The sequence below is a fragment of the Chionomys nivalis genome, chromosome 3 (genome assembly GCF_950005125.1).
Source record: "Chionomys nivalis chromosome 3, mChiNiv1.1, whole genome shotgun sequence".
Lineage (NCBI taxonomy): Eukaryota > Metazoa > Chordata > Mammalia > Rodentia > Cricetidae > Chionomys > Chionomys nivalis.
Genome location: NC_080088.1, coordinates 39,173,813 through 39,197,893, shown reverse-complemented (window position 1 = coordinate 39,197,893; position 24,081 = coordinate 39,173,813). Strand labels below are relative to the sequence as shown.

General features: G+C 39.6%; 1 protein-coding gene across 1 annotated transcript in view; it reads right to left on the bottom strand.

Annotated features, from left to right (window-relative positions):
* LOC130870947 (transmembrane protein 45A-like) overlaps positions 1–23,415 on the bottom strand; it is a 34,976-nt gene extending 11,561 nt beyond the window's left edge. The window contains exons 1-2 of the mRNA XM_057763924.1: positions 23,284–23,415; positions 391–583 (exon numbers count right to left, since the gene is read on the bottom strand). Of these exons, the coding sequence (XP_057619907.1) occupies positions 391–583; positions 23,284–23,415 (325 nt within the window). The remainder of the gene's footprint in view (positions 1–390; positions 584–23,283) is intronic.
* Between the last annotated feature and the right edge of the window lie 666 nt (positions 23,416–24,081).

Here is a 24,081-nt window from a genome sequence, read left to right as displayed (position 1 = left end):
CAGGCTTTCCTTGGCCATGGCCCCTCTCCATAACCTTTCTGCAATGTTGATTATTTTGCATCATTTGAAATGATTTCTAATAGCGTTTGTTCTTGTAGAGATCAGAAAAAATGATAAGTAATAATTGCAGGGGATCTAATCAATTCCACAAAAGAAATTCACCATGATTAAGTAGGTAAATTAAATACTACAATTAATTTATTAAGAAGTGGGCCTTTGTATAAGCCTGAAATACCACATTGCTAACAAATTATATCATAGAGAAATTGTAATAGAACATTTAATAAGTATTTTTGAATAAGATATTCTGCTCTGAAATTTCTTGATTTTGTAAAAAAAAAAAAAAAAAAGGAAGGAAGGGAGAAAATACAACACAGTAAGTCAATTCACCTACTAATACCACGCCAGTAATCACAATTCCTTCCACAATTTCGGCTCGAAAGAAGAATTCCTTGGTAATAAGGGAGGAAGACCTCTTTTGCTGTCGGCAAACATGCTCCAGAATGTGCTTTATACTCCACCAAAGACTTATGACAAAGAAAAGTGTTCCAGGAAGGACATGACCTGGAAAATCCCCCATGACCTACAAAGAAAAGAACATAAAGATGATAGGTATTTCATTTCTGGAACATCATCAAATTATTTCTCACTGTCAAACAGCAGACTAGCTTCTGATAGGTATTAGCACATAGTAGATCATATTATAGTATCAACTATGCCAGTAACATTAAAATTCACTTTGACACTTGATAGTGCACATTACAGGAGATGTTTTCAATGCCATCTCTAGTCCAGCTTTCACAGCACACCCATGAATAAGGGATTGATATTCAATTTTCAATTGAGGTATATGAGTTTACAGGAGCTAAATGACTTCCCCAGATCTCACAACTACTAAGCAAACTTTTGTTGGTTTTTTTAACAGAAAGCTCAAGATAGTTTCTTAGAAAGACAGTATGTACTTTATCAACCTCTTGTTCTTTACATATAAATGATATGAACCTTGACCTGATCGTTTAGAATTTGAAATGATGTGAAGTTGCCTATGAATTTTTTCCCCACATATGTGGTTTCAGAGAACCAAGGATCAAGTGTGAGAGAGAGACTGTTAACACTCATCCAACATCTGTGTGTTCTTCCATATGCCTTCTCAGCCTCTCATGTGGTGGGAACCGTGGTTTTAGTTCTTGCTAGCTGACTGAGCAAGGAATTGGCACATAGCACGTCTAGGTTGAGTCACTGATGTCTACATGATTCCTCAGTTCTTCTTCTTCAGCGCTCTCTCCTACAGTTGTCTCTTCTGTATTGGCATACCCTGACTGCAACAAGAAGACTGTCACTGGTCAGTGCTGTAAAAAAGACGGTCTTGCCAAGTGTGATTTTATTTTTATTTGTGTACCACCCTTTGTTCAAATATATTGTGTTATCCATAGAATCACAATCTAGAATCATTCTATGGGTCTAATGCTAGATAAGAGCTAAGTACAATTATGAAAGGGGATTTCAGGATATTCTCTGATTGGAAAACTAGGATCCCCCAGTTCAGGATGGTGCCCTCTAGGTTACTCCTCTATGATCTGAAGGGAAGCTCTGGGGAAACTGGGAAGCTGACACAAGCAGTGTCAGTATCGTATCTCCAATGAAGACCAGAGCTTCTGTCATCCAAACCGTTAAGAGCCAGACTCACTATGCCTCACAGCAGTGAGCATAGGTTCTTGTTCTAACTCTATGGAGTGGTTTGGGCCCTGTCTTTTGGCTTCTGTGAGCACTAATTCTTAATAAATAAAAAGAGGAGAAGTTATTCCCTGTTAATATAAGTGCCAATTGGCATCATTTTCTCGTCAATTAATTTGACAGGGAGTAGAATAGTTCAGAGTCCACATGGCCCACAGTAGAGAAATTCTGTTTTTAGTAGACGCCCTAGAAAATATGCATGTCTTCTTCTCTTGTGTATCAATGAAAATAATGCCATTGCGACATCAAGTATGTAAAATAAAAGCATAACTAACCTTAATTTAATTCACCAATAGATAAATTAATGAATGATATTCTATAACATAGATACAATGTGATTATAATTGAAGTATTTTTTTAGACAAATTGAATACCCCTTCCAAGCTTGGCAGTTGTGAATAAAACTGCTATCTGAATTCATGTACAGCTTTTAGTATGACTAAAATTTCTTCGTTTATTTGAGTAAATAAGCACATCTAACAATTTATAGTGATTCTTAATTTAAGTGTTTTATATTTTAGTATAATTTTTAATTTATTACTTGGGATTTTCACATATGTATATAATGCATTTTGATTATATTCACTCCCAGCCCCCTCTCCAACTCCTCCCAGACAATTCTACATGAGCATAACAACTTCATGTTCCTTTTTTAATAGCTCATTGAGCCCAGTTATTGCAGCCCATAAATGTGTGGGCCATCCACTAGAGCATGGCCAACCCACCAAGGCAGACCAACTAAAGAAAATGAGTTCTTTCACCTCGCAGCATAGCTCTCAATAGCTCTACAGGTAGGGGTGGGGCTTATCTACCCTCATACAGAGATTTCTTTTTATTGTTAAGGTGGATGAAAATTTAAAGTTTCAAAACAGTGCTATACTTTGGTATAATTTTCATACCATTAAAACACCTGAAATATAATATGATTCCTTGATAATGGTTTTCCTACCAAAAGCAATCTACATATTTAAAGCAATCACCATGAAAATTCTAATACAGTTCTTCACAGAAATGGGAAAGATAAGAAAAGAAAATATAAGAGCACCAAGATAGCTAAAAAAAAAAAAAAAAAAAAATTCTGAACAACAATAAAAAGCAGCTGGAGGTATCACCATTCTCAGTTTCAAAGCATAGTATAGACTTATAGTAATAAAAACAGCATTGTCCTGGCTGACATTTAAAAAAGAGGTTCACTGGTCAATTGAATATAATTGAAGACCTAAAAATAAGCCCACACTCCTATTGCCACTTGAGTTTTTACAAAGAAGACACCAATATATATACACTTGAGAAAACATATTTAGTAAATGTGGCTGGTCGTACCAGATAACTACTTGTAGGCAACTGAAAGTAGATCCATATCTATTTTCACAAAACTCCATTCCAACTGGATAAAGGACCACAACGTAAGACCTGATGCCTTGACTCCAATAGAAGAGAAGGCAGGGAACAGGCTTGAACTCATTGATACAAGAAATGGTTTTTCTGAATAGAGTCCCAATAACATAGTCATTAAGATGTCTAATAAGTTGGACTTTATAAAATTAAAGAGTTTCTGCACAGCAAAGGACACTATCATTCAAGTAAAGAAATAGCACACAGACTGGAAAATAATTGTTACCAGCTATGCATCTGACAGAGGCTTCGTATCTAGAATACATAAAGAATTCAAAAAATTTAAAAACAAGGAAATAAATGTCCCAATTTAAAACTGGAACATAGAAATAAACAGAATTTTCTCAAAAGAAGAAAGTACAAATGTCTAAGAGATTTTTTAAATGTTCAATATCCTTAAACAACAATAAAACACAAATTGAAACTTTCTTGAGACATTCATAAAAATAAAATACTTTAAAATTGTTGCTGGGCAGTGGTGGTGCACGCCTTTAATCCCAGCACTCAGGAGGCAGAGGCAGGTGGCTCTCTGTGAGTTTGAGGCCAGCCTGGTCTACAAGAGCTAGTTCCAGGACAGGTTCCAAAGCTACAGAGAAACCTTGTCTCGAAAAACCTATATATATTTTAATAGATATATAGATATATACTAAAATTGTCAGTATGGGGTGAAAGATAACAAAAATAAAAGAAACACTCTAGTTTAGACTCTTGGATTGCAGATTACTATAGCAGCAGAAGAACTGTGTTGTCTGGTCTTAAAAGACATTTATCCCATTAGGAACCCTTTGAGGAGCTCATTAAAAACAACCACTATCATAGCCTGCTACTGTGACTGTACCATATCTAAACTCCAGGCCTAGCCAAGTTGCATAGCCTGTCCTCCGGGTCCAATCTGGTGAGCTTCCTGGACCCTAATATGCCTTTACCTTCCCCATTTCCAAACCTCAAAGTGAGTTGAGACTCACTCTCAACTTTCCCAACCTCCAGGGTTGAACCCAGTCAAATATCCTGTGCACCATCCCAGTCCAGTGAGGCCTCAAACACTAACATGCCTGATAGATAGCCAACTTCCAGACCTAGGTCAGGATGCACATTTGTGCACCTACCTAGTCTAGTGAATCCCTGGAAACAAACCTGCCCACACTATCCACAACCCAAAGGCCTAGCCTTTGGACACCTTGTAAGCTGGCCCACCCATGTCATCCTCATACCACAAGGCAAAATTTGTACCTCAGCCCAATAGGATCCAATTCTTTGTCTCATTCACATGCCTTCTGGCTTACTACTGAATTGGAACCAACCCCATTCCTCCAGTCCAAAGTACACAAAGTATCTGAAGGATTGACCTACAAACTCCTCATATGAAATTAGTTAAGCTTGGGCAACAAGATAAGCAAAAACAAACTTCTACTCAATAGAGGCATCCTAGAATCTCAAATGAAACATACAACCAATGAAAGAAGCCCACGAGCCTAGGTCTTATCACAAAATCACAAGTAACATGAAAGACCAAGACATCATGCCTTCCCTCAAATCCACTGTCCTAGAGAAATGTTTTCCAATGAGAACGACCTAGATGAACCCCAGTGCAGTCATACCTTTTTTGAAAATACCTTTTATCTCCAAAGAGATTGACTTTCTGCCAACTTAATAAAGTGCTTTGAGATCATTTAAAGTTATGTACTCAGTCTTCAATCCTGGTATATATTCAGCCTGTTTAGGTTTAACATACTTTGAAGGAAACAATGTAATAAAACTTTCTTGATTTGCACTTCCCATGTAATCAGCTTTTTCAACCTGTGAAAAAAAAAAACCATAGGGAAGTGGTGGTGCAGCCTTTAATCCCCACACTCCTGGGGCAGAGGCAGAAAAATCTCCTCTGTACATTCAAGGCCAGATTTATCTACAGATTGGCAGTCAGGGCTGTTAGACAGAAAAACCCTATCTTGAAAAAGCAAAACCAAAAGCATAACTCTCATCTATGATTATATACTCTCCCGTGTCCCTGACCTAGGAGAAAGAGTGTGTGTTTGGTAACCATGTGATGAAAACAGTCAATAGATTGAAAGCAACCTTAAATAACAAATATCTAATAACAAACACACTGAAAAAGAGATCATAGAAACACTCCCATTCTCGGTAGCATCAAAGACAATGACATATCTTGAAATAAGCCTAACCAAGGAGGTAAAGGACAGCTACAATAAAAACTTTAAACCTCTGAATAAAGAGTCTGAGGAACATACTAGAAGACAGAAAGAATCACCATGCTCAAGGATTGGTAGAAGTAATATTGTGGAAAAGGCCAATTGCAAAGAAGAATTTTTAGATTCAACTACAATCAAAATCACTATGACATTCTTCATAGAATTAGAAGAAAACTTAAAATTCACACAGAACCACAAAATACTCTAGAAAGTCAAACCAATCCTAAACAGAAATAACAGCACTCTAGGGACTACTGTACCAGATTTCAAGTTATATGACAGTTATTGTAGGAAAAACAAGGTATTGGCAAAAAAGACATAAATCAATGTAACAACATAGAAGACATGAATACATTTATCTATGACAATCAGATGTTTAACAAAGACACTGGAAAAAAGATAGCATCAAATGGTTCCAGAAAACTGCACATAATGAAATTAAAACTGAATCTATCACCATGCACAGTAATTAACTCCAAATTTATCAAAGACCTCAATATGAAACTTGTGAAGCTAAAACTACTAGAAGAATGCACTACAAGATAAGAGTGTAGGAGAAAACTTCCTGACTAGGTCTCTCTTTGCCCAAGAATTAAAGTCAGCAATTGGCAAATAGGACTTCATAAAACTAAAAAGTTTCTGTACAGCAAAGAAAACTATCAACCAAATGAAAAATAAGCCCATATAATAGGAGAGAATCTTTGCCAGCCATACATCTGACAGGAGATTCATATCCAGAATATACCAAGAAACCCCCAAAAAGGTTAAGAAAACAAATGAACATAGAGTTTTCAAAAGAAGAAGTGTCCAAATTAGTCTTTGAAAGTGTCCAACATCCTCTGAAATTACGAAAGTGCAAAAGCCCCAAGGCAGCAACCTCCACTGGAACAGTCCTGAGCCAGCGACCTCAGCTGGAACAGGCCCAAGGCAGTGAGCTCCTGAGGAGCAGGTACAAAGGAGCAACCTCCGAGGGAGCAATCACGAGCCAGAGACCTCTGTGGAACTTCTGAGGGAGCAGGCCTGAGCTAGAGACCTCGATGGGACTGGGCCCAAACCAGAGACCTCCATGACAGGAGATCCAAGACAGGGACATCTGTGGGACTAGGCCTGAGCCAGTGACCTCAGCCAGAGCAGACCAAAGGCAGCCACCTCAGCAGGAGCAGCCCCAAGCATGCAAGCTCCATGGGAGCAGGTCCGAACAACCCCTGGGATTGCAGAGTGGTCCCTGGGAGCACTGAGCGACCTCCAGGAGCACCGAGCGACCTCCAGGAACACTGAGTGACCTTTGGAGTGACTGAAAACATGGCTTAGACTGCAGCACAAGGAGCAACCATCTGAGCCTTGGATCCGCTAGCAACTGGAAGATTGATCGCCAGAGACACAGCTGCAACTACACCAATCAGAGGAAAAGTTGGTTAGACAAGGTAAGAACACACTCAACACCACAAAGAGCAACACGACACCAACAAAAACAAGTGGCCTACAACAGCAAGACATGAATGCGCAAATATGGATAAAGCAGAAGAAAATGATCTAAAAAAGAATGACCTTAGGAGAATGTTTGAGCCATTGAAAAGGACATGAAAAATTCCCTCAAAGAAATGGAGAAAGAGACAAACAAAAAATTGCAAGAAATCAACAAAAATCCCTTAAAGAAAACCAAGAAAAAGCAACCAAACAGATGAAGAAAACTATTCAAGACTTGAAAACCAAAATAGATATAATAAAAAAAAACTGAGGTAAATTATGAGAAAACAATCAGGAACCACAAATGCAAGCATAAACAGCATAAAAAGAATACAAGAGATGGAAGAGAGAATCTCAAGCGCTGAAGATACAATAGAGAAAATAGACTCATTGATCAAAGAAAACATTAAATCTAATAAGCTTAACACAAAATATCCAGGACATATGGGACACCATGAAAAGACCAAACCTAAGAATAATAGGTATAGGCCTGGAGGGATGGTTCAGCCGTTAAAGGCTAGGCTCATAACCAAAAATGTAAGAGTTTGGTTCCTAGCACCCATGGCTGTCCCTCCAGGTATGTAAAAAAAAATAATAATAATAAAATAAAATTAAAAAAAAGAATAATAGGGATAGAAGAAGGAGAAGTCCACTCAAAAGCAGAGAAAATGTATTCAACAAAATCATAGAAGAAAACTTTCTCAACCAAACTATATATATACACATATATGCATACACACACACACAAGAAGCTTACAGAACACCAAATAGACTGAACCAAAAAATGTCCCCTCATCACATAATAATCAAAACGCTATGCATACAGCATAAAGAGAGAATATAAAGAACTGTAAAAGAAAAAGGCCAATCTACTTATAAAGGCAGACCTATCAGAATTATACCTGACTTCTCAATGGAAATAATGAAAGACAGAAGGTCGTGGTCAAGCATTATGCAGACATTAAGAGACCATGGATGACAGCCCAGAATACTATACCCAGCAAAACTGTCAGTCACCATAGGTGGGCAAAACAAGATATTCCATGACAGAACCAGATTTAACCAATACCTAGTCAAAAACCCAGCCCTATACAAAGTACTAGAAGAAAAGTTCCAACCCAAGGAAGTCTCACAGCAGCAAATCCCAAAGAAGGGAAAAACACACACAATAACATCACCACCGATGAAAACTAAAATGGCAGGCACTAGCGATCACTGGTCATTAATATCCCAATAAATGGACTCAACTCACCTATGAAAAGACACAGGCTAACAGAGTGGATAAAAGACAGAATCCTTCCTTCTGCTGCATACAAGAAACACACCTCAAACTCAAACCTCAGAGTTAAGAGCTGGGGAAAATTTAAGAAACAAGCTGGTACAGCTATCCTAATATCTAACAAAATAGACTTCAAAGTAAAATGAATGAAAAGAGACAAAGAAGGACATTACATATTAGTCACAGGAAAACCCTTAACAGATGTTACAAACCAAATGGTCTTGACAGACATCTATAGAGCATGCCATCCAAAATAAAATAATATACCTTCCACTCAGCACCTCATGGAATCTTCTCAAAAACTGATCACATAATAGGTAACAAAGCAAATCTCCATAGATACAAAAAAAAATAGAATAACCCATGCATCATATCAGATTACCATGGCTTAATATTAGAATTCAACAGAAACACTAATTTCAGAAAGCCCACAAACTTATGAAAATTAAACAATGTCACCTGAATCATCAATGGGTAAGGGAAGAAATAAAGGAAGATATCAAAGACTTCCAAAAATTCAATGAAAATGACCACACAACATACCCAAATTTATGGGACACAATGAAAGCAGTGTTAAGAGAAAAATTCATACCACTAAATGTCTACTGAAAGAAGTTGGAAAAATCCCACAGTAGTGAGTTAACAAAATGCCTGAAAACTCTAGAACAAAAAGAAGTAAGCTCACTCAGCAGAACTAGACAGCAGAAAATAATCAAATTGAGAGATGAAAACATCCTGGTATTGGCATAAAAACATACAGGAGAAAAAAATGGTACCAAATCAAAGGCACAGTTATCAATCCACACACCTACAAACACCTAATTTTTGACAAAGAAGCAAAAATTATAAAATGGAAAAAAAGAAAGCATATTCAACAGATGGTGCTGCATCACTGGATATCAACATGTAGAGGAATGAAACTAGATCCATATCTATTGCCATGCACAAAACTCAAGTCCAGATGGATCAAAGAACTCAACATAAAACCAACCAGACTGAATCTCACAGATGTGAAAGAGTGAAGTCTGTACACTTGAACATCTTGGCACACGAGACCACTTCCTAAAATAACCCCAGTAGCACAGACACTGAGAGAAACAATTAATAAGTGGGACCTCCTAAAACTGAGAAGCTTCTGTAAAGAAAGGACATGCTCAACAAGACAAAATAGCAGCCTACAGAATGGGAAAGGATCTTTAACAACCCCCACAATGGACAGAGGACTAATCTCTAAAATATACAAAGAACTCAAGAAATTGGTCATCAAAAGAACAAATAATCCAACAAAAAAAATGGAGTACAGACCTAAATAGAGAACTCTCAACAGAGGAATCTAAAATGGCTGAAAGACAAGTAAAGAAATGCTCAACATCCTTAGTCATCGGAAAAATGCAAATCAAAACAACTTTGAGATTGCATCTTTTAACACCTGTAAGAATGATCAAGATCAAAACCACTGATGACAATTATGCTTAAGAGGATGTGGGGTTAAGGGAAAGCTCCTCCTTTGCTGGTGGAAGTGAAAACTGGTATAGTCACTTTGGATTTCGGTATGAAAATTTCTAAGAAAATTAGAAAACAACCTTCCTCAAGACAACAGCAATACCACTTTTGTGTATATACCCAAAGGATGCTCAATCATACCACAGGGACATGTGTTCAACTATGTAAATAGCAGCATTGTTTGTAATAGCCAGAACCTGGAAACAACCTAAATATCCCTCAACCAAAGAATGGATAAGGAAAATGTGGTACATTTACACAACAGAGTACTACACAGCTGAAAAAATAATGACATCTTGAAATTTGCGGCCAAATTGATGAATTTAGAAAACATATTGAGTGAGGTAACCCGAACCCAGAAAGATAAATATCATATGTACTCACTCATTCAGTATCGAGGGGGAGGGGGAATGGAGTGGGGGGAGGAGAAGAGGAGTGGGAATAGGGGGAGGGGAGAGGAAGGGGGCAATATGTGGGAGGAGGGGGAGGGAAATGGGAAACGGGGAGCAGGTTGAAATTTTAATTTAAAAAAAATATAAATAAATAAATAAATAAAATAAAATTTTTAATGTGAAAAAAAAGCAGCCTACAATTCACAATCCAATCCCAGAGAACCTAGAAAACAATGAGGACCCTAAGAGAGACATACATAGATCTAATGTACACGGGAAGTAGAAAAAGACAAGGTCTCCTGAGTAAATTGGGAACATGAGACCACGGGAGAGGGTAGGAGTGGAGGGAAGAGAAAGGGAGGAGAGTGGAGAAAAATATATAGCTCAATAAAAACAATTTTAAAAAAAGAAAGTGCAAATGGAAACTATTTCATCTCAGCCCTGTCAGAATGAATAAGATCAAGAAAACGACCGAGCACAAATGCTGGCGGGGATGTGGGAAAGGAGAGCCCATATTCACTGTTGGTGGAGTTACAAGCTGCCACAGCTGCTCTGCAAATCCTGTACAGAGTTCTCAAAAGGCTGAAATTAAATCTACCATCTGATCCAGCTATACCACTTCTTGGCATGTGTCCAAAAGACTCAACATCCTGCTCCACAGATACTTGTTCAACTTTGTTTGTTGAGCCTCTATTCACAATAGTTGAGGAGTGGAAACAACCTAAGTATCATTTAACTGATGCCTGGACAATGAAAATGTGCTATATACACACAATGGAATAGTGTTAAACTGTAAAAAAAAATGATATAATGTAAGCTGGGCAGTGGTGGTGCACACCTTTAATGCACTTGGGAGGCAGTGGCAGGCACACTCTGAGTTCGAGACCAGTCTGGTCTACAGAGCGAGTTCCAGAACAGAGTTATAATTCTTGAGTCCATAAGTCAGAGGAATAGTAAGAAACTGGAAAGTCTGGAAGTATTGTGTAATTTACTACTGACCAAAGTTTAATTCTTGAACAGTGGTTCTCAGTCTGGGAAAACAATATTTTGAGTCATGAACAAAACATCCAGAAGTCAATAAAAAGAATCTATGATATCTAATCTTTGCCCACAGACTAGTAAATCAGGATTTCTAGGTGTGAAACCCTAGAACTGACTTTTTTCTCTTCCTTCCTTCCTTCCTTCCTTTCTTCCTTCCTTCCTTCCTTCCCTTCTTCCTTCCTTCCGTTCTTCCTTCCTTCCTTCCGTTCTTCCTTTCTTCTTCTCATTCATCCATCTTTCTTTCTTCCTTCCTTCCTTCCGTTCTTCCTTTCTTCTTCTCATTCATCCATCTTTCTTTCTTCCTTTCTTTTCCCAATCCAAGTCTTCCAGTTCTAATACTCTTGTGTCTTTTTCCTTGGATAGTTTCATGTAATCCAGGCTTTCCTCAAATCAGGCTTGTGCAGCCAATATTGGCCTTGAACCCCTGATCCTCCTGCCTCCACCTCCCAATAGCTTAGATTATAAGCATGCATTGCCAACACTTATACTGCACCTCTTTTCTAAGTTTAGTTAGTTTTACCAACTGCATCATTAAATGAAACAAGATTAGTAGATAACAACTATCTTGGTTTGCTTTCTATTGCTGTGATAAACACCACAACCCAAAGCAAGGTGAGGAGAAAAGCATTTATTTAGCTCATATGTCCTGATCATAGTCTGTTATTGAGGAAGTCTGGGCAGGAACTCAAGATAGGCACCAAAGCAGAGACTGGAGAGGAACACTGCTCCCTGGCTTGCTTCTCAAAGCTTGCTCAGCTCACTTTTTATATAACCCAGGACAACTTGCCCGGGAATGACACAATTCCAGGTGGGCTGGGCCCTCCTACATCACTCATTAATTAAGAACATGTCACACAGAACAGTCTGAGGGAGGCCATTTTCCATTTGAGGTTCCCTCTTCCCACATGACTCTAGCTTGTGCCAACTTGACAGAAAACTAACCAGCACACAACAGGGCTCTTATTGCCATCAGGCCTTACATGCACTAATTAATTTAATCCTTATAATTATTGTCCTTACCTTAAAGATAATGACACAGGCCTGTGTATTATAGTGATTACCACACATCTCACAATTGTGTTGTGACAAAACTAAGTGACATCCTAAATGTGTGTCCAAAATGGACAAAGGATGGAAATCTGTATTTATTAAGCACCTACCACCTAGTTCCATGAGGTTACAATTTTCTATCCATTTTTACATTTGCCATGAGAAATTCAGATAGGCTATGCAACCTGCTCGGGTCAAATAACTTATAGCCAACAAGGGAGAGACACGTCTGTCTCTAGAGCTTCATCATCTCTCCCTTCATTTTCTCCCTTTTCCACGCTTCAAAACGGAATTGTAATAATTATAGTGAATGTGTATTGAATGCCACCTATATAGCAGACACATCACTGAGATTATTCTATAAAATGTCTAAAAAAATTAAATAAGAGGTTTATGTCATAAAAACGAAACATCTAGTTGTTGAGACATCAAAGACTCAATGCACCCTGAGGCTGGAGATCCATAGGACATAAGACATTCTCAGATGACTGAGAAGTTGAGCACAGTTGGAGACACCTGATAGACCCAGCCTAGAGGTTGTTTTATGAGGCGCTATTTGTTTGTGGAGGCACAATTGTTTTCTCTTTTGCTAGAGTGTGTGGGGGCAGGTCTCATTGTTGTTCTATGCATAGTTCTGCCAGGAGAGTCTTTATCGGGCCTCATATGACCCAAGTATAAAACCGCAAAAGGGCGGCTCAGGCAGGAGGCTCCAAAAGCCATTTCCTAAAGTACGTCTTTCTCCCTGAGAGGCCCAGGCTTGGTCTATATACATGCACCACTAAATAACTTGTCTGGGGCCACTCCTTAGCAGACAGACTGTGAAGAACATGGACCAGAAAATAGCTCTTTGAAACAGAAAGAGGACAGAAGGACATTTCTCAAATTTAGGGCATGTATAGATCTTTCATTTAAAAGAAACAAAATTTGGCTTCTTATGCTAACTGAAATTACTTAACATTTTTAAATAGTAAGGCTTCTTTACCTGGACAAGTAAAAAAAATTAAAAAATTATAAATTAAATATGAAGAACACTTTAACATCGATACAAACATTAAGGCAAGTCAGATGTATGAGAAGGTTTTTTTGGAGGCTAAGGAGTGCTAGAATAAATGACCTGCCAAGACTAAAGGCTCTTGTGTAAGCCTGAGGAGAGAATCAAAACAAGAAAAATTTAGAAAGTCTAGACTTTATCAACAGATCTAGGAATACGCATCACCCTGACTCTTTCTCCCAAGCTGCTCCCAGCAGGCTAGGCAGCACCCTGTAAAACACCCATATCAGAAGCAGAGGACCTCAGCTAAGTACTAGATGTGAGAGCCATAAGGATTTAAAATTGAGAAATTGCACATGCCCACCCCTACACCCCATAGTCCAGAGGAACAAGAGATCTGACCACAGAAAATTTGGAAGTGGCCAACCAATGTGTGATTTAACTTGAGGTCCACAACTTGAAAGGAACCCATGCCTAACACTTCCCGGAGGGCCATGAACTGGAGACTATAGAGCTCAGACATGCCTGACCACAAAAAAAAAAAAAAAAAAAAAAATCAATGAAATGATTCGTAGTGATATTCTGCTAAACTCATAAATAGGCGGCGTGTTCAGTCATCTTTAGAGAGGCTTCCTCCAGCAGTAAATGTGAGCAGCTGCAGAAACCAGACACTATGCAGAGAGTCTTAATTGGAGGTCTCCATCCAGTCCCTCTCCTCTGAAATAGGGGAGCCCCAAGGAAGAGAGAGAGGAAAGAGTGTAGGAGTCAGAGGGGTGAGGACACCAGAGATGGCCCACCGAATCAAGTAGGGCTCATATGAGCTCACGGAGACTGAAACGGCAAGCACCAGGCCTGCACGGGTCTGCACCAAGTCCTCTGCATAAACGTTATGACTGTTAACGTAGTGGGTTTGTGGGACTCCTAACAGTGGGACGGGTGTGTCTCTGACTCTTTTGCCTGTTCCTCAGGCTCTTTTCCTCCTATCGGGTTGCCTTGTCTAGCTTCGGTATGAGGGCCTTTATTCAAACTAAAATCCACTGAAATATTGCCTGGTATACTACGCTATTTTCTCTAATTAACTTTGTTAATTAAAGCAGCACAACTTGCCCCATCAGGGTGCTAGATGCCAATGACAGCTGTACTGCAGATTGCTGGTTGAACTCCAAGAACCTAAGAATCCCATCAAAGTGAACTAAATATCATCTAAATGAGCTAGATATGCCTCCAACATTCCTTAACAATTGCTAAGATACGTATACAGAGGTTTTATCATAATACAAACCCCATACATATCTGCCACTCATCAGACTCCCTGGAATCTATAGACTTCAATTTGGGAAACACTGAGAGAACGAGTTATAAAGGAATGTGCCCAGATAGCTAGTGAGGGGAAATTCCTTTTATAAGAATATTTCAACTAATAAATATAAGACAAAATAGTAGACTGTAGAACTTTACAAAACCTTCATGTGTGACAATGTTAAAGACTTAACAGTTGTTAGGATAGAAGAGAAATATAATCAAACAAAACGTGGACAAAGTATTCTTCTAGAAAGCAACTTAACCAATCTATCTAGATAGTTAAGTGTTTATAGAAATTAGAGAGACTGAGAATACTATTGAATAACCCAGAAATCATTCAATTTTTTAATCTTATGAATATAACTATATATTATGTTTAAATTTTTCTAAATAATCTGTTTTCCATTGTTATGATTAAATAAAGAAAAGTAGTTACTCAGCCCTTTATGGACTCTGATGGTTACCCATCAGAGACCTGAACAAAATTTGGCCCATCCATGGAAGGGGTCTGATATCACAGGTTCCTTTTCTCCCCAAGGATATGCAGACAGTTACTAGCTGAAGGGAAAGATGCTTTCTCTGTTGGGAGAGCCGCTCATAGAGTTGCCAGTCCTCCTTCAAGTAACTCCAGAGTTGCCAATCCTCCTTTAAGTAACTCCAGTTGAACTCTTTGGTTCCCAGGCTACATGAGTAAACTTGTTTCTATTCTCCTTGGTTCACTATATAAGGTAAGTAGATATTTGTTTATGTCTCCTCAGAAACAGTTCACAGAAGCTCACTTGCTTATGAGGGAAAGATAGTATCAGTCCCATTCAGATTCTAGTGAGGTTCACAAGGGCCTTATTACATAAGGCAGTACAGGTAAAGTGAAGTGTATGTAAGATGGAAAAATCCAATTGTAAGTTGGAAAGAAAAAACGAAAGAACGAAGAAAGAAAGAAAGAAAGAAAGAAAGAAAGAAAGAAAGAAAGAAAGAAAGAAAAAGGGAGATTCTGAACTATCCTTTTAAAATAACCCATCTCTCAGAAAGTACTGGAATTCCATGATGTTACATTAATCTCTGCCAAGGGCAGTACCACCAGGGACCAAACATCTTTGCACTAGGTCCCTGACTTCTCAAAACTGGGGACTAGGTTTCTAATACTTCAACACTTGGAGCTGAAAACTCATTCAAACCATATGAACACCTAACCTGTTAACAAACAACTTAGCAGCACAGTACCCTACAGGAAAAACTTAGAGATCACGTGGATTGTGCTTTCTATCAGATGAGATGGTATCACAACGTACATTGATAACTTGGGAAATTCAAGGCAGTGTGCCTATAGAATGTAAGTATGTTGCTTCATACACTCCAAAATTCAAAAAAATTGCAAATGACCCCTGAGAAGTGGAGAATTATTTGTAGAATATTTGTGGCTATTGTGGAGGGTTTACTTGTGTTTCACAAAGCACAGACTTAAACAAAAATCGTTGTGGGGAGAAAGAAGGATGAAAGGATAGATAACATTAGTGTTGAATTCGCTACTGACAAACTATATTTTTTTGATTTTTTTTGTTTTGCTTTGTTTTTCTGTTTTTCTAGACAGGGTTTCTCTGTAGCTTCAGAGCCTGTCCTGGAAGTAGCTCTTGTAGACCAGACTGGCCTCGAACTCACAGAGATCCGCCTGCCTCTGCCTCCTGAGTACTGGGATTAAAGGCATGTACAACTATATTATTTGCTGTATTTTTAATTTGCTTAAATTTTTCCTTTGAAAGACAAATAAAAATGATGGAAAAATATAGAGATCATGTTTTTCTGCAAAAGGCCTGGTTACAAAATAAAGTATATATCAAGGTCATCATGAGAAATAAAGAGCTTTAACCCCAAGGCTTACAAGGGAGCAGTTAAGGTCACTAAAGCTGGTCTTGGAAGTGATTCTTCTCTTGACCTTGAACTTCCAGTCTTAGTCCGTACTACCTCCACTTCCACTACCCTAGCATTTACACACACAACATTGAAACTACCTGTCTCATGATCCAGCTCTTCCCTTGAATTAGGAGTTCCTCGCTCATCAATGGCCCCAAACTGCAAGATTTTGAATAAACTCTTTAATTTTTTAGTTAGACTAAAGAATCCTAGGATATCCTATTTATAAATTAAACACATGGGAAAATAAATCCAATGCCATATCTTTCCTTTGAAATCAATATTACACAGAAAACTGTGTAGAAAACGGAAATTAAAAGGGACAGATGTGTAGGTACAAGCCTCAATTTCAGAGATGAAAAGATAAACCGCTCCGTGGAAAATGACTGACCCAAGTACAGGAAAACAAACACCGTATGGATTGACCAATCATCTTTCCCATCACCCAAGACAACAACTAAAGTTGGTATTTCAGGCCCAAAGTGCTCACATGTGATTCTTTTCCTAGTGTGTAAAAGATCAAATACATTAGCTCATGACAAAAACTTCAAGATCAGTGAAAATGAGCGAAGGGAACCGAAAGGAATCAGTAACTGTCTCTAGTCCGCCATTATACAAGTTGTCCTCTGGGCATTCCTTGTCCAACCTGGCTCCATGGCTATGAAGAAGAGCAAGAGTTTCTGAGAACACCCTAATACAGAGATCTGAAGAGGTCCCATAAATGTGTCAGAATAAATGTGACATCTGCACAGGAATTGATACCAATACCTGAAGATGGAGTGATCTCAGCAACAACAGAGCTGTAAAAGTACAGGAAGCCTGTTGACATTTTGTGCTTCGTGTAAGCAATAATTAAGGTAAGTATGACCCATACAGCTCATACATTATTTGATATTTAAATTTCATTATTCATTCTATATTCTATTTGGCAACCCACAAAAGAATTTCCTTGGGGTGATATCCATTTCAACACTTTTGGGTGTAGACCGGAAACCTGTATATAACTTTAACACTTCCACCTCTGTGAAAACTTAACTCTATGGAGACCTTATGAGAGATGGCTAGGAATATGAGAACTGAGATGTGACGAGATAAATCTATGTCCTTAGCTTCAATCCCTTCTTACTGTACTTCACTGACAAAACAAACCAATCAATTAATAAACAATAGACATTTAATTAAGAATGGTAAGTGATATGCAAGCAATTCCATGACATAATGATGGATCAGATTTTCAAATTACTCCCAAGGTCTACGGCACAAACCTAAGGGACCTCAGAGACCCTACACAGAATGGTATATAGAAGTCCACCCAGTTCCACTATTCAGTGTCCATATCCAGTATTTCCAGACAATAGTACCACTGTTCAATAACCGGACCACAGTCTAATAATTAAGAAAATGGCTGAAACTAGTGGTGCAGAAGAAAGCCAGAAGTGCCCAGATGTTCATCTATTAATCAATACATGTGGGGTTTGACCCTTGTTTAAACGGAGGAAGAGGATTAACTAAGAACTCACTGTGGACTAAGCACTTACAAAATGATTTATGTGCATGTCTTATCTGTCCGACTTGAAGGGATACAAAGTTCTATTTGCCTCCTGCTATTCAAGACGATGAAACAATAAACTGAAGAGAAAGTTTCCATAGCTAGTTTAATGTCAGAGCTGAGACTTGAATCTGGTCTGATGACCCCAGAGCCTAAGCTCTTGTCAGTACACTCTCACCCATTCCACAGAGACAGAGTGGTCAACTTTGAGGGACAAGAATGACTACCATACCTGGGCAGTGCAAGATAAAAGCACAAATATGCCAATGTAGCTAGAGGTTGGCTCACTAAGTTGGGATTTGAAGGCTTCTGAATTTCTGCTAAGGATCTCGGCTACAGCGTGTGTTTCTCTACAAACTAAGGACAGAAAAGGCAAAAAGAAGAACTACTCCTTAGCCAGGAAGGTGTTAAGAAAAGCTTCAGAGCAGAGAAGCTACGTGATTCAAATGGCATTTCCTCAAGACTAAGTTGTCAGCCATGCCCAGAATATAGGAAAGGGAGAGAGAGCCTGCAGGCAAAGATGCAATCAGGAGGCTACATCAGATTTTCATTTCTCAGATGCCAAGTCAGAGTCAAAACTTGATGATGAGAACAGAAAATAAAGGGACAGACATAAATAGTACTTAATACCAAGCTTGAAGGAAGAACAGACCCACCCTAGGGACCTATGTGATCAAGGCTGCCGCGGTCTTTGATGGCCCTGAGAGGGAAAAGAAAGAGGAAAACGTGCTGCCAGGACAGGTCAGTGACCCTCCCTGCTCTGCAAGGTCCTTGCCTCACCTGCCTGTTTCTTCACCAGATAGAAACTCCAAGGACTCAGAACCTTCAGGGGTCTGACAGTTCCACTGGTTTTCTCATTGTTGACCAAGAGTTTGGTGGTGGGTGAGGCAGTATCTGGCAGGCTGTACTCCATATGGGAAGAGGCTCTCTCGAGGCCAGCACTAATGTGCCTGCCTCAAGAAGCTTTCCTTTTAGAGATGTTTTAAATTACATTATTCTATGTAATATCCATAGAAACTTATCTTTGTTGTATAGAATATGGAATTCTATGTTTTTCTTTAACTTCTGTTTTTTTTTTTACCTTCCTCTGCAAAATTGCTGAGATCAGCTATGTCAGTTTCATTTTTCACTACAGAATTCCCTGCAGCCAGTACCACAATACCCAGGAGATGCAAAATGCAAACTTAAATTCTCAATAGCTATCGCTGGGCGGTGGTAGCACACGCCTTTAATCCCAGCACTTGGGAGGCAGAGTGCTCACGCATGCACACACACATACAAACACACACACACACACAAAGAAATAAATAAAATAAAAATTAAGCTCCCCAATTACCACATTCTGAAAAGTAAGAGGCTTGCTTTTATCAATTTAGGAGTTAAGTTTAATATTTTATGACCAAATATCTCCATATATTATCATGGAATAGTTTTTAATCCCTTTCCTTTGTTTTCATTTATTCAACATTTCCAAACTACTGTGGAAAATATGGTCATAGAGTAGTAAATTAAAAATAAAATTCTCATTTATAAAAATGTTACTGCAAATTAAAAAAAAATGCTCACCAGCCAGAGACTGAAAACCACCTCAGAACTCACTGAACTCTGGCTTTCTATGGAAAAATCCTTCACAGACACAAAAGTGATTTTCTGATTTTAGGAAGGAATTCCATGGGGACAGTGGCTTGGGGTGTATTGGGGACTGGGAACACATGTCAGATGAGACGTCTCATTTCAAACGTCCACTCAGTAGCCACATGGGGTGATGGCTACTTAGAGCTCTTATGGATTCCTGGTATGCTTTACATATTTAACAAAGACTTGAATGAAAGGGGGCAGAGAAACCAAACTTTTAATTACATGTTGTTCCATTCCTTCGCAAGAGTTAGTCCATCTCAATCACGTCAAGTCCAGGGAAGGAGGTATGACAACCTTTATCAGTTGACGGGTATGCAAAGTCGCCATGACACACACGTCATCACACTGCCCTTGGCGTACAGAAAGAGCCCGAATGCAGCCGCCCTCCTGCATCTCCTGCAGTCACAACAGTCGTTCACAGGCCACCCAGCACAACCACAAATCGCATTCTCTATGCTACTTTCTACATCGCTTTAGTCAGGTACAACCCATACTAAGCAGTCTAGGAAGACACCTGTGGTTCCAAGAGTCAGCAGTGCCGCCATGTCTCCAGTGTTGAGGACGGGAACTAGAAATTGGGGCTGACAAACTCAAGGTAATCAGCTTTTATTGTATTCTGCCTGTGGCAGGCACTCCATCTTTAGCCATTGTGTGCAGTAGCGGGTATCATTAGGATGCTCTCAACAGTGTGTCTCCATAGAACCTGTCCTTCCCTTCTTTCCCCAGCCCTGCCCTCATTTGCATCTTGGCCTTCTCTTCTCTTCCATGTGGCACATGGCCTCATCCCTCTGCCAGCTCCTCTCTTGACACTCTCCTTGACCCTTTTATAGCTTTTTAGGCTTTAACCACATGGTTAACAATTTATAGATGAGCATATACATATTACACTATTACAAGATCTGCAGATGAGAGTGAATGTAACAGTTTTTTACTCTGAGCCTAATTTTTCCTGTTTTTCTCCCACTACTGAGGAATACCTCAAAGGGCTCTGTGCATATTAGATGATCATTCACAGCTGAGCTTTATCCCCAGCATGCCAAGCATTCTCCCCTAACATTATCTCCCAAAACCCCCATCACCTTGAGAAACTAATATCATTATACCCATTTTATGAACCAACCAGAACTGATTTTCAGAGAAATCAGATGATTTGTATTGTGTCTCAAATACACGGTGGAGTCTAGAATCCAATCAGAATCTGTCATCCCGGCATCTGCAAGGTCATGGCAGTAGGATCAAGAGTATGAGACAACCCTCACAATACAGTGAGCTTAAGGCTAGCCTGAGCTACATGAGACCCATATGCTAGGCTACAGGAAACACATCATCAAACCAAAAGTTACTCCAGAAATAGAAAACTAACCTTTGGGTGCCCAGGGTCAGTACTAGCTTCTGAGCCATTCATCTTGCTTGGTGTGGAGAGATCAAGCCCTTTAGAACTGACACAAGGAAAGCAGGAAGCAGCTGCAACTGCAGCTTTGTTCCTTGCTTAAAGCTGAAATTTCCTAGAATAGAGAAGAAAACAATCAGCTGAAACTGGATACCCCACCGAGAGGCTTGCACAGCCATACATCTGTACATGTGCCGAAAGCAACTAGCAGACAATGTTCAAACTTATCACACTTGTACCTGTGCCCAATACAAAAACTCACCACACGTCTCAACTTGCCAAGTCCTCAATACTCCTGTGTGCTGAAGATGTACCTCGCAGTGGCTGGCAGTCCTGCCAGATGCCGCTCACAGCTGGAGAGGAGTCTGTCTGATCAGCGCAGCAGCCCAGGCAAACCACAAGCTCTCCTCCTACTCATCTTTCTCCCTGGAGGTTTACTCACTTCCTGGGGCCTCCACCCAACCTATAAAAAGTCCAGGCCCAGAAATTAATATCATCAGACATAAAAATCTTGTCGCCTGCTCATTAAGTAAGAGCTCAGATTACCTCACTATCCTGCACAATCAGGAAAGCAGTACATACTCACTCACATCAGGGACCTTTCCGTAATTGTGTGTTAGATGTGTTTATTTATTTTCGTTCTCACTAGCCCTAACACCTGATCTGTCATTACTGTGATTTTGTTCAAGCCGTCAGTTCTGCTGTACAGAGTGTGAGACTCCCATGGGGAGTTGTTCCACCCACAATCTTGCTTCCCTCAGCTGAGCCAACCTGCTACTCAAGCATCCACATCCACTCCAGCACCCATCCCCAGAGCAGGAAAACACCAAAGAATATCTCTCTCGTCTGGATGTCCCTGTAAGGATTCAACTTAGGAAGGAATAGTCACAGCTGCTGGTATTTGGGCTGCACAGCCAATGAGACTACCTGTTTGTCCTTCCTTCAGAAATAAGTTCTATTGGAGGGAGGCCCTGTGGCACAAGCCTTTAACCCTAGCACTCTGTGAGTGGAGGGTGGAGGCAGGAGAATCTTGGTGAATTCAATTGAGGTCAGTCTTGTTTGTATAATGAGTGCCACCCCAGCCTGGGCTACATGTGAGACTCTGTCTCAACAAAACAAAGCAAAACAAAAGCAAACAAACAGAGGAAACCTAATGGAGTGAATATGTAGTACATGCATGAAATGTAACGGCACAGTGTCATATTACCAAAAGCTGAAACAGACCAAGGATATCAGAAAATGATTTCTTTTCAGGACTTTGATGTAGCTCCGGAGAAGAGCATACATATAACATATCTAACACCTTTAGTTCAAACTCCAGTACTGGGAAAAGGAAGTTCATTAGAAAATAGACTATCGTGGTTTTATATGTCTATAATCTCAGTACTCGAAAGGGTGTGTGTGTGTGTGCACGAACGTGCGTGTGGCAGGGTGACTATTACAAGTTCAGTGTCAGACTGAACTACATAGTGAGTTCAAAGCCAGTCTAGGCTATTTAGAAAAACCCAGTTTCAAACAGCCAAAAGAAATGAAAGAAAGAAGAGAAAGGAAGAAAGAATAGAAGGAGAAAGGGGGAGAGGCAGTTAGGGGAAGAGATGGGGCTGGAAGGGGAGATGGAGGGAGAGAGGGAAACAAGGAATGTCTTCTTTTCTAAGGACATCTGTAACACACATTATCAAGACTGTAATCATCCCTTAAACTTGAAGATCTCGATCATTATGAAAGCATTCTAGAAGAGGAAAAATGACCTCCCAAAGCCCTCTGCCAAGCAAAAAATACATTAGAACCAGAGGAAAACTTGCAGAGGTCAGTTCTCTCCTTCTACCTGTGGGATCCCAGGGATCAAACTTGGGTTGTCAGGTTTCCCAGCAAGAGCCTTTATCCAGAAATCCATCTCTGTGACCCCTTTCTTCTTTAGTAACCTCTCCCTTTTTATTATTCAGGAACTCAGTGGAACTAGCCAGTGGACCTTAGCGCAGTTGCCCCCAGCAACTCAACCAATATCCCCTTAACTTTTCAATCAAATATCTCATCTACCACATCCATTTGTTGTTGTTGTTGTTGTTGTTGTTGTTGTTTGAGACAGGGTTTCTCTGTAGCTTTGAAGCCTGTCCTAGAACTAGCTCTTGTAGACCAGGCTGACCTTGAACTCACAAAGATCCACCTGCCTCTGCCTCCCGAATGCTGGAATTAAAGGCGTGTGCCACCACGGCCCGCCTACCACATCTATTTTTAAGGTGCAGTTAATGGTGATGTGTGGGTTAAAAGGGGAAGTTAAACCCAAAGGGGTGGACAAAAAGGACACAAAAACGATGACACGAAAGATATGTTTCCTATGGTCACCAGCATTAGGATACCTGGGTGAGATGCTCAGGAAGGGAGGGAGACAGGAAATGTCTTCTTTTCAAAGAGCCATGCTGATGCATGTTGTGAAGACCTGGACCACTCTGTTCATGTAGAGCTCTAGCTCAGTAATAAAGTCCACAGGTTCATCATCATAGAACACCAGGACAATGGCACACTTGCTCGTCTCATCTCCATTTCTGTCTGACGGCCGCAGAATTGGCATCCGTAAGTTACTTCTAAAATAGTATGCACTGCAATAATAAAGCATGCCAATGTATTATCCTCAAATATTCCTTGAACCGTGGGGGAGGGGGAGTACAAAAAGTCTTCAGTTTGAGGATAGTGTGGAAGAGAATATTGATAAATGCCATTTGCTAACTACAGAGAAGATCTAACAGCATCTTAGAGAAGGAAAGATAGCATGCTTCAAGCATGCGAATTTGCTAAAAACTCATTAGGGATATTCCATCAAAAAAAAAAGAACAAAACAAAAAAATTAACTAAATTAAATTCCTGCCTGGATTATGATAACTCAAAATATTCCCTCTGTTGACCTCATTCCATGACTCACTTTTTAAAAACTATTTCTTAAAAGGCATTACTGAAAAAAAAGGGGGCTCTCTTAACTTTTGGAGAACTGGAGAATGCTTACAGTATCACATAGGTTCTGTTTTAGTGTCAAATATAAGATCCACTAATATAAGGAACTAAAATACTCCGTGAAAGGCTCTTCAGAGTCGTGTGAGAGTTCTGTGCCAATAAGGATCCCAGGGGTTTGCTGCTAGAGGTCCCTGAAAGACATTAGCGCACTACATGAGAATGTGAGACACGGGAGATCACAAAGAGGTGAAAGCTCCACCCGTGGCTGAGACAGCTCTTGACTGGGCTG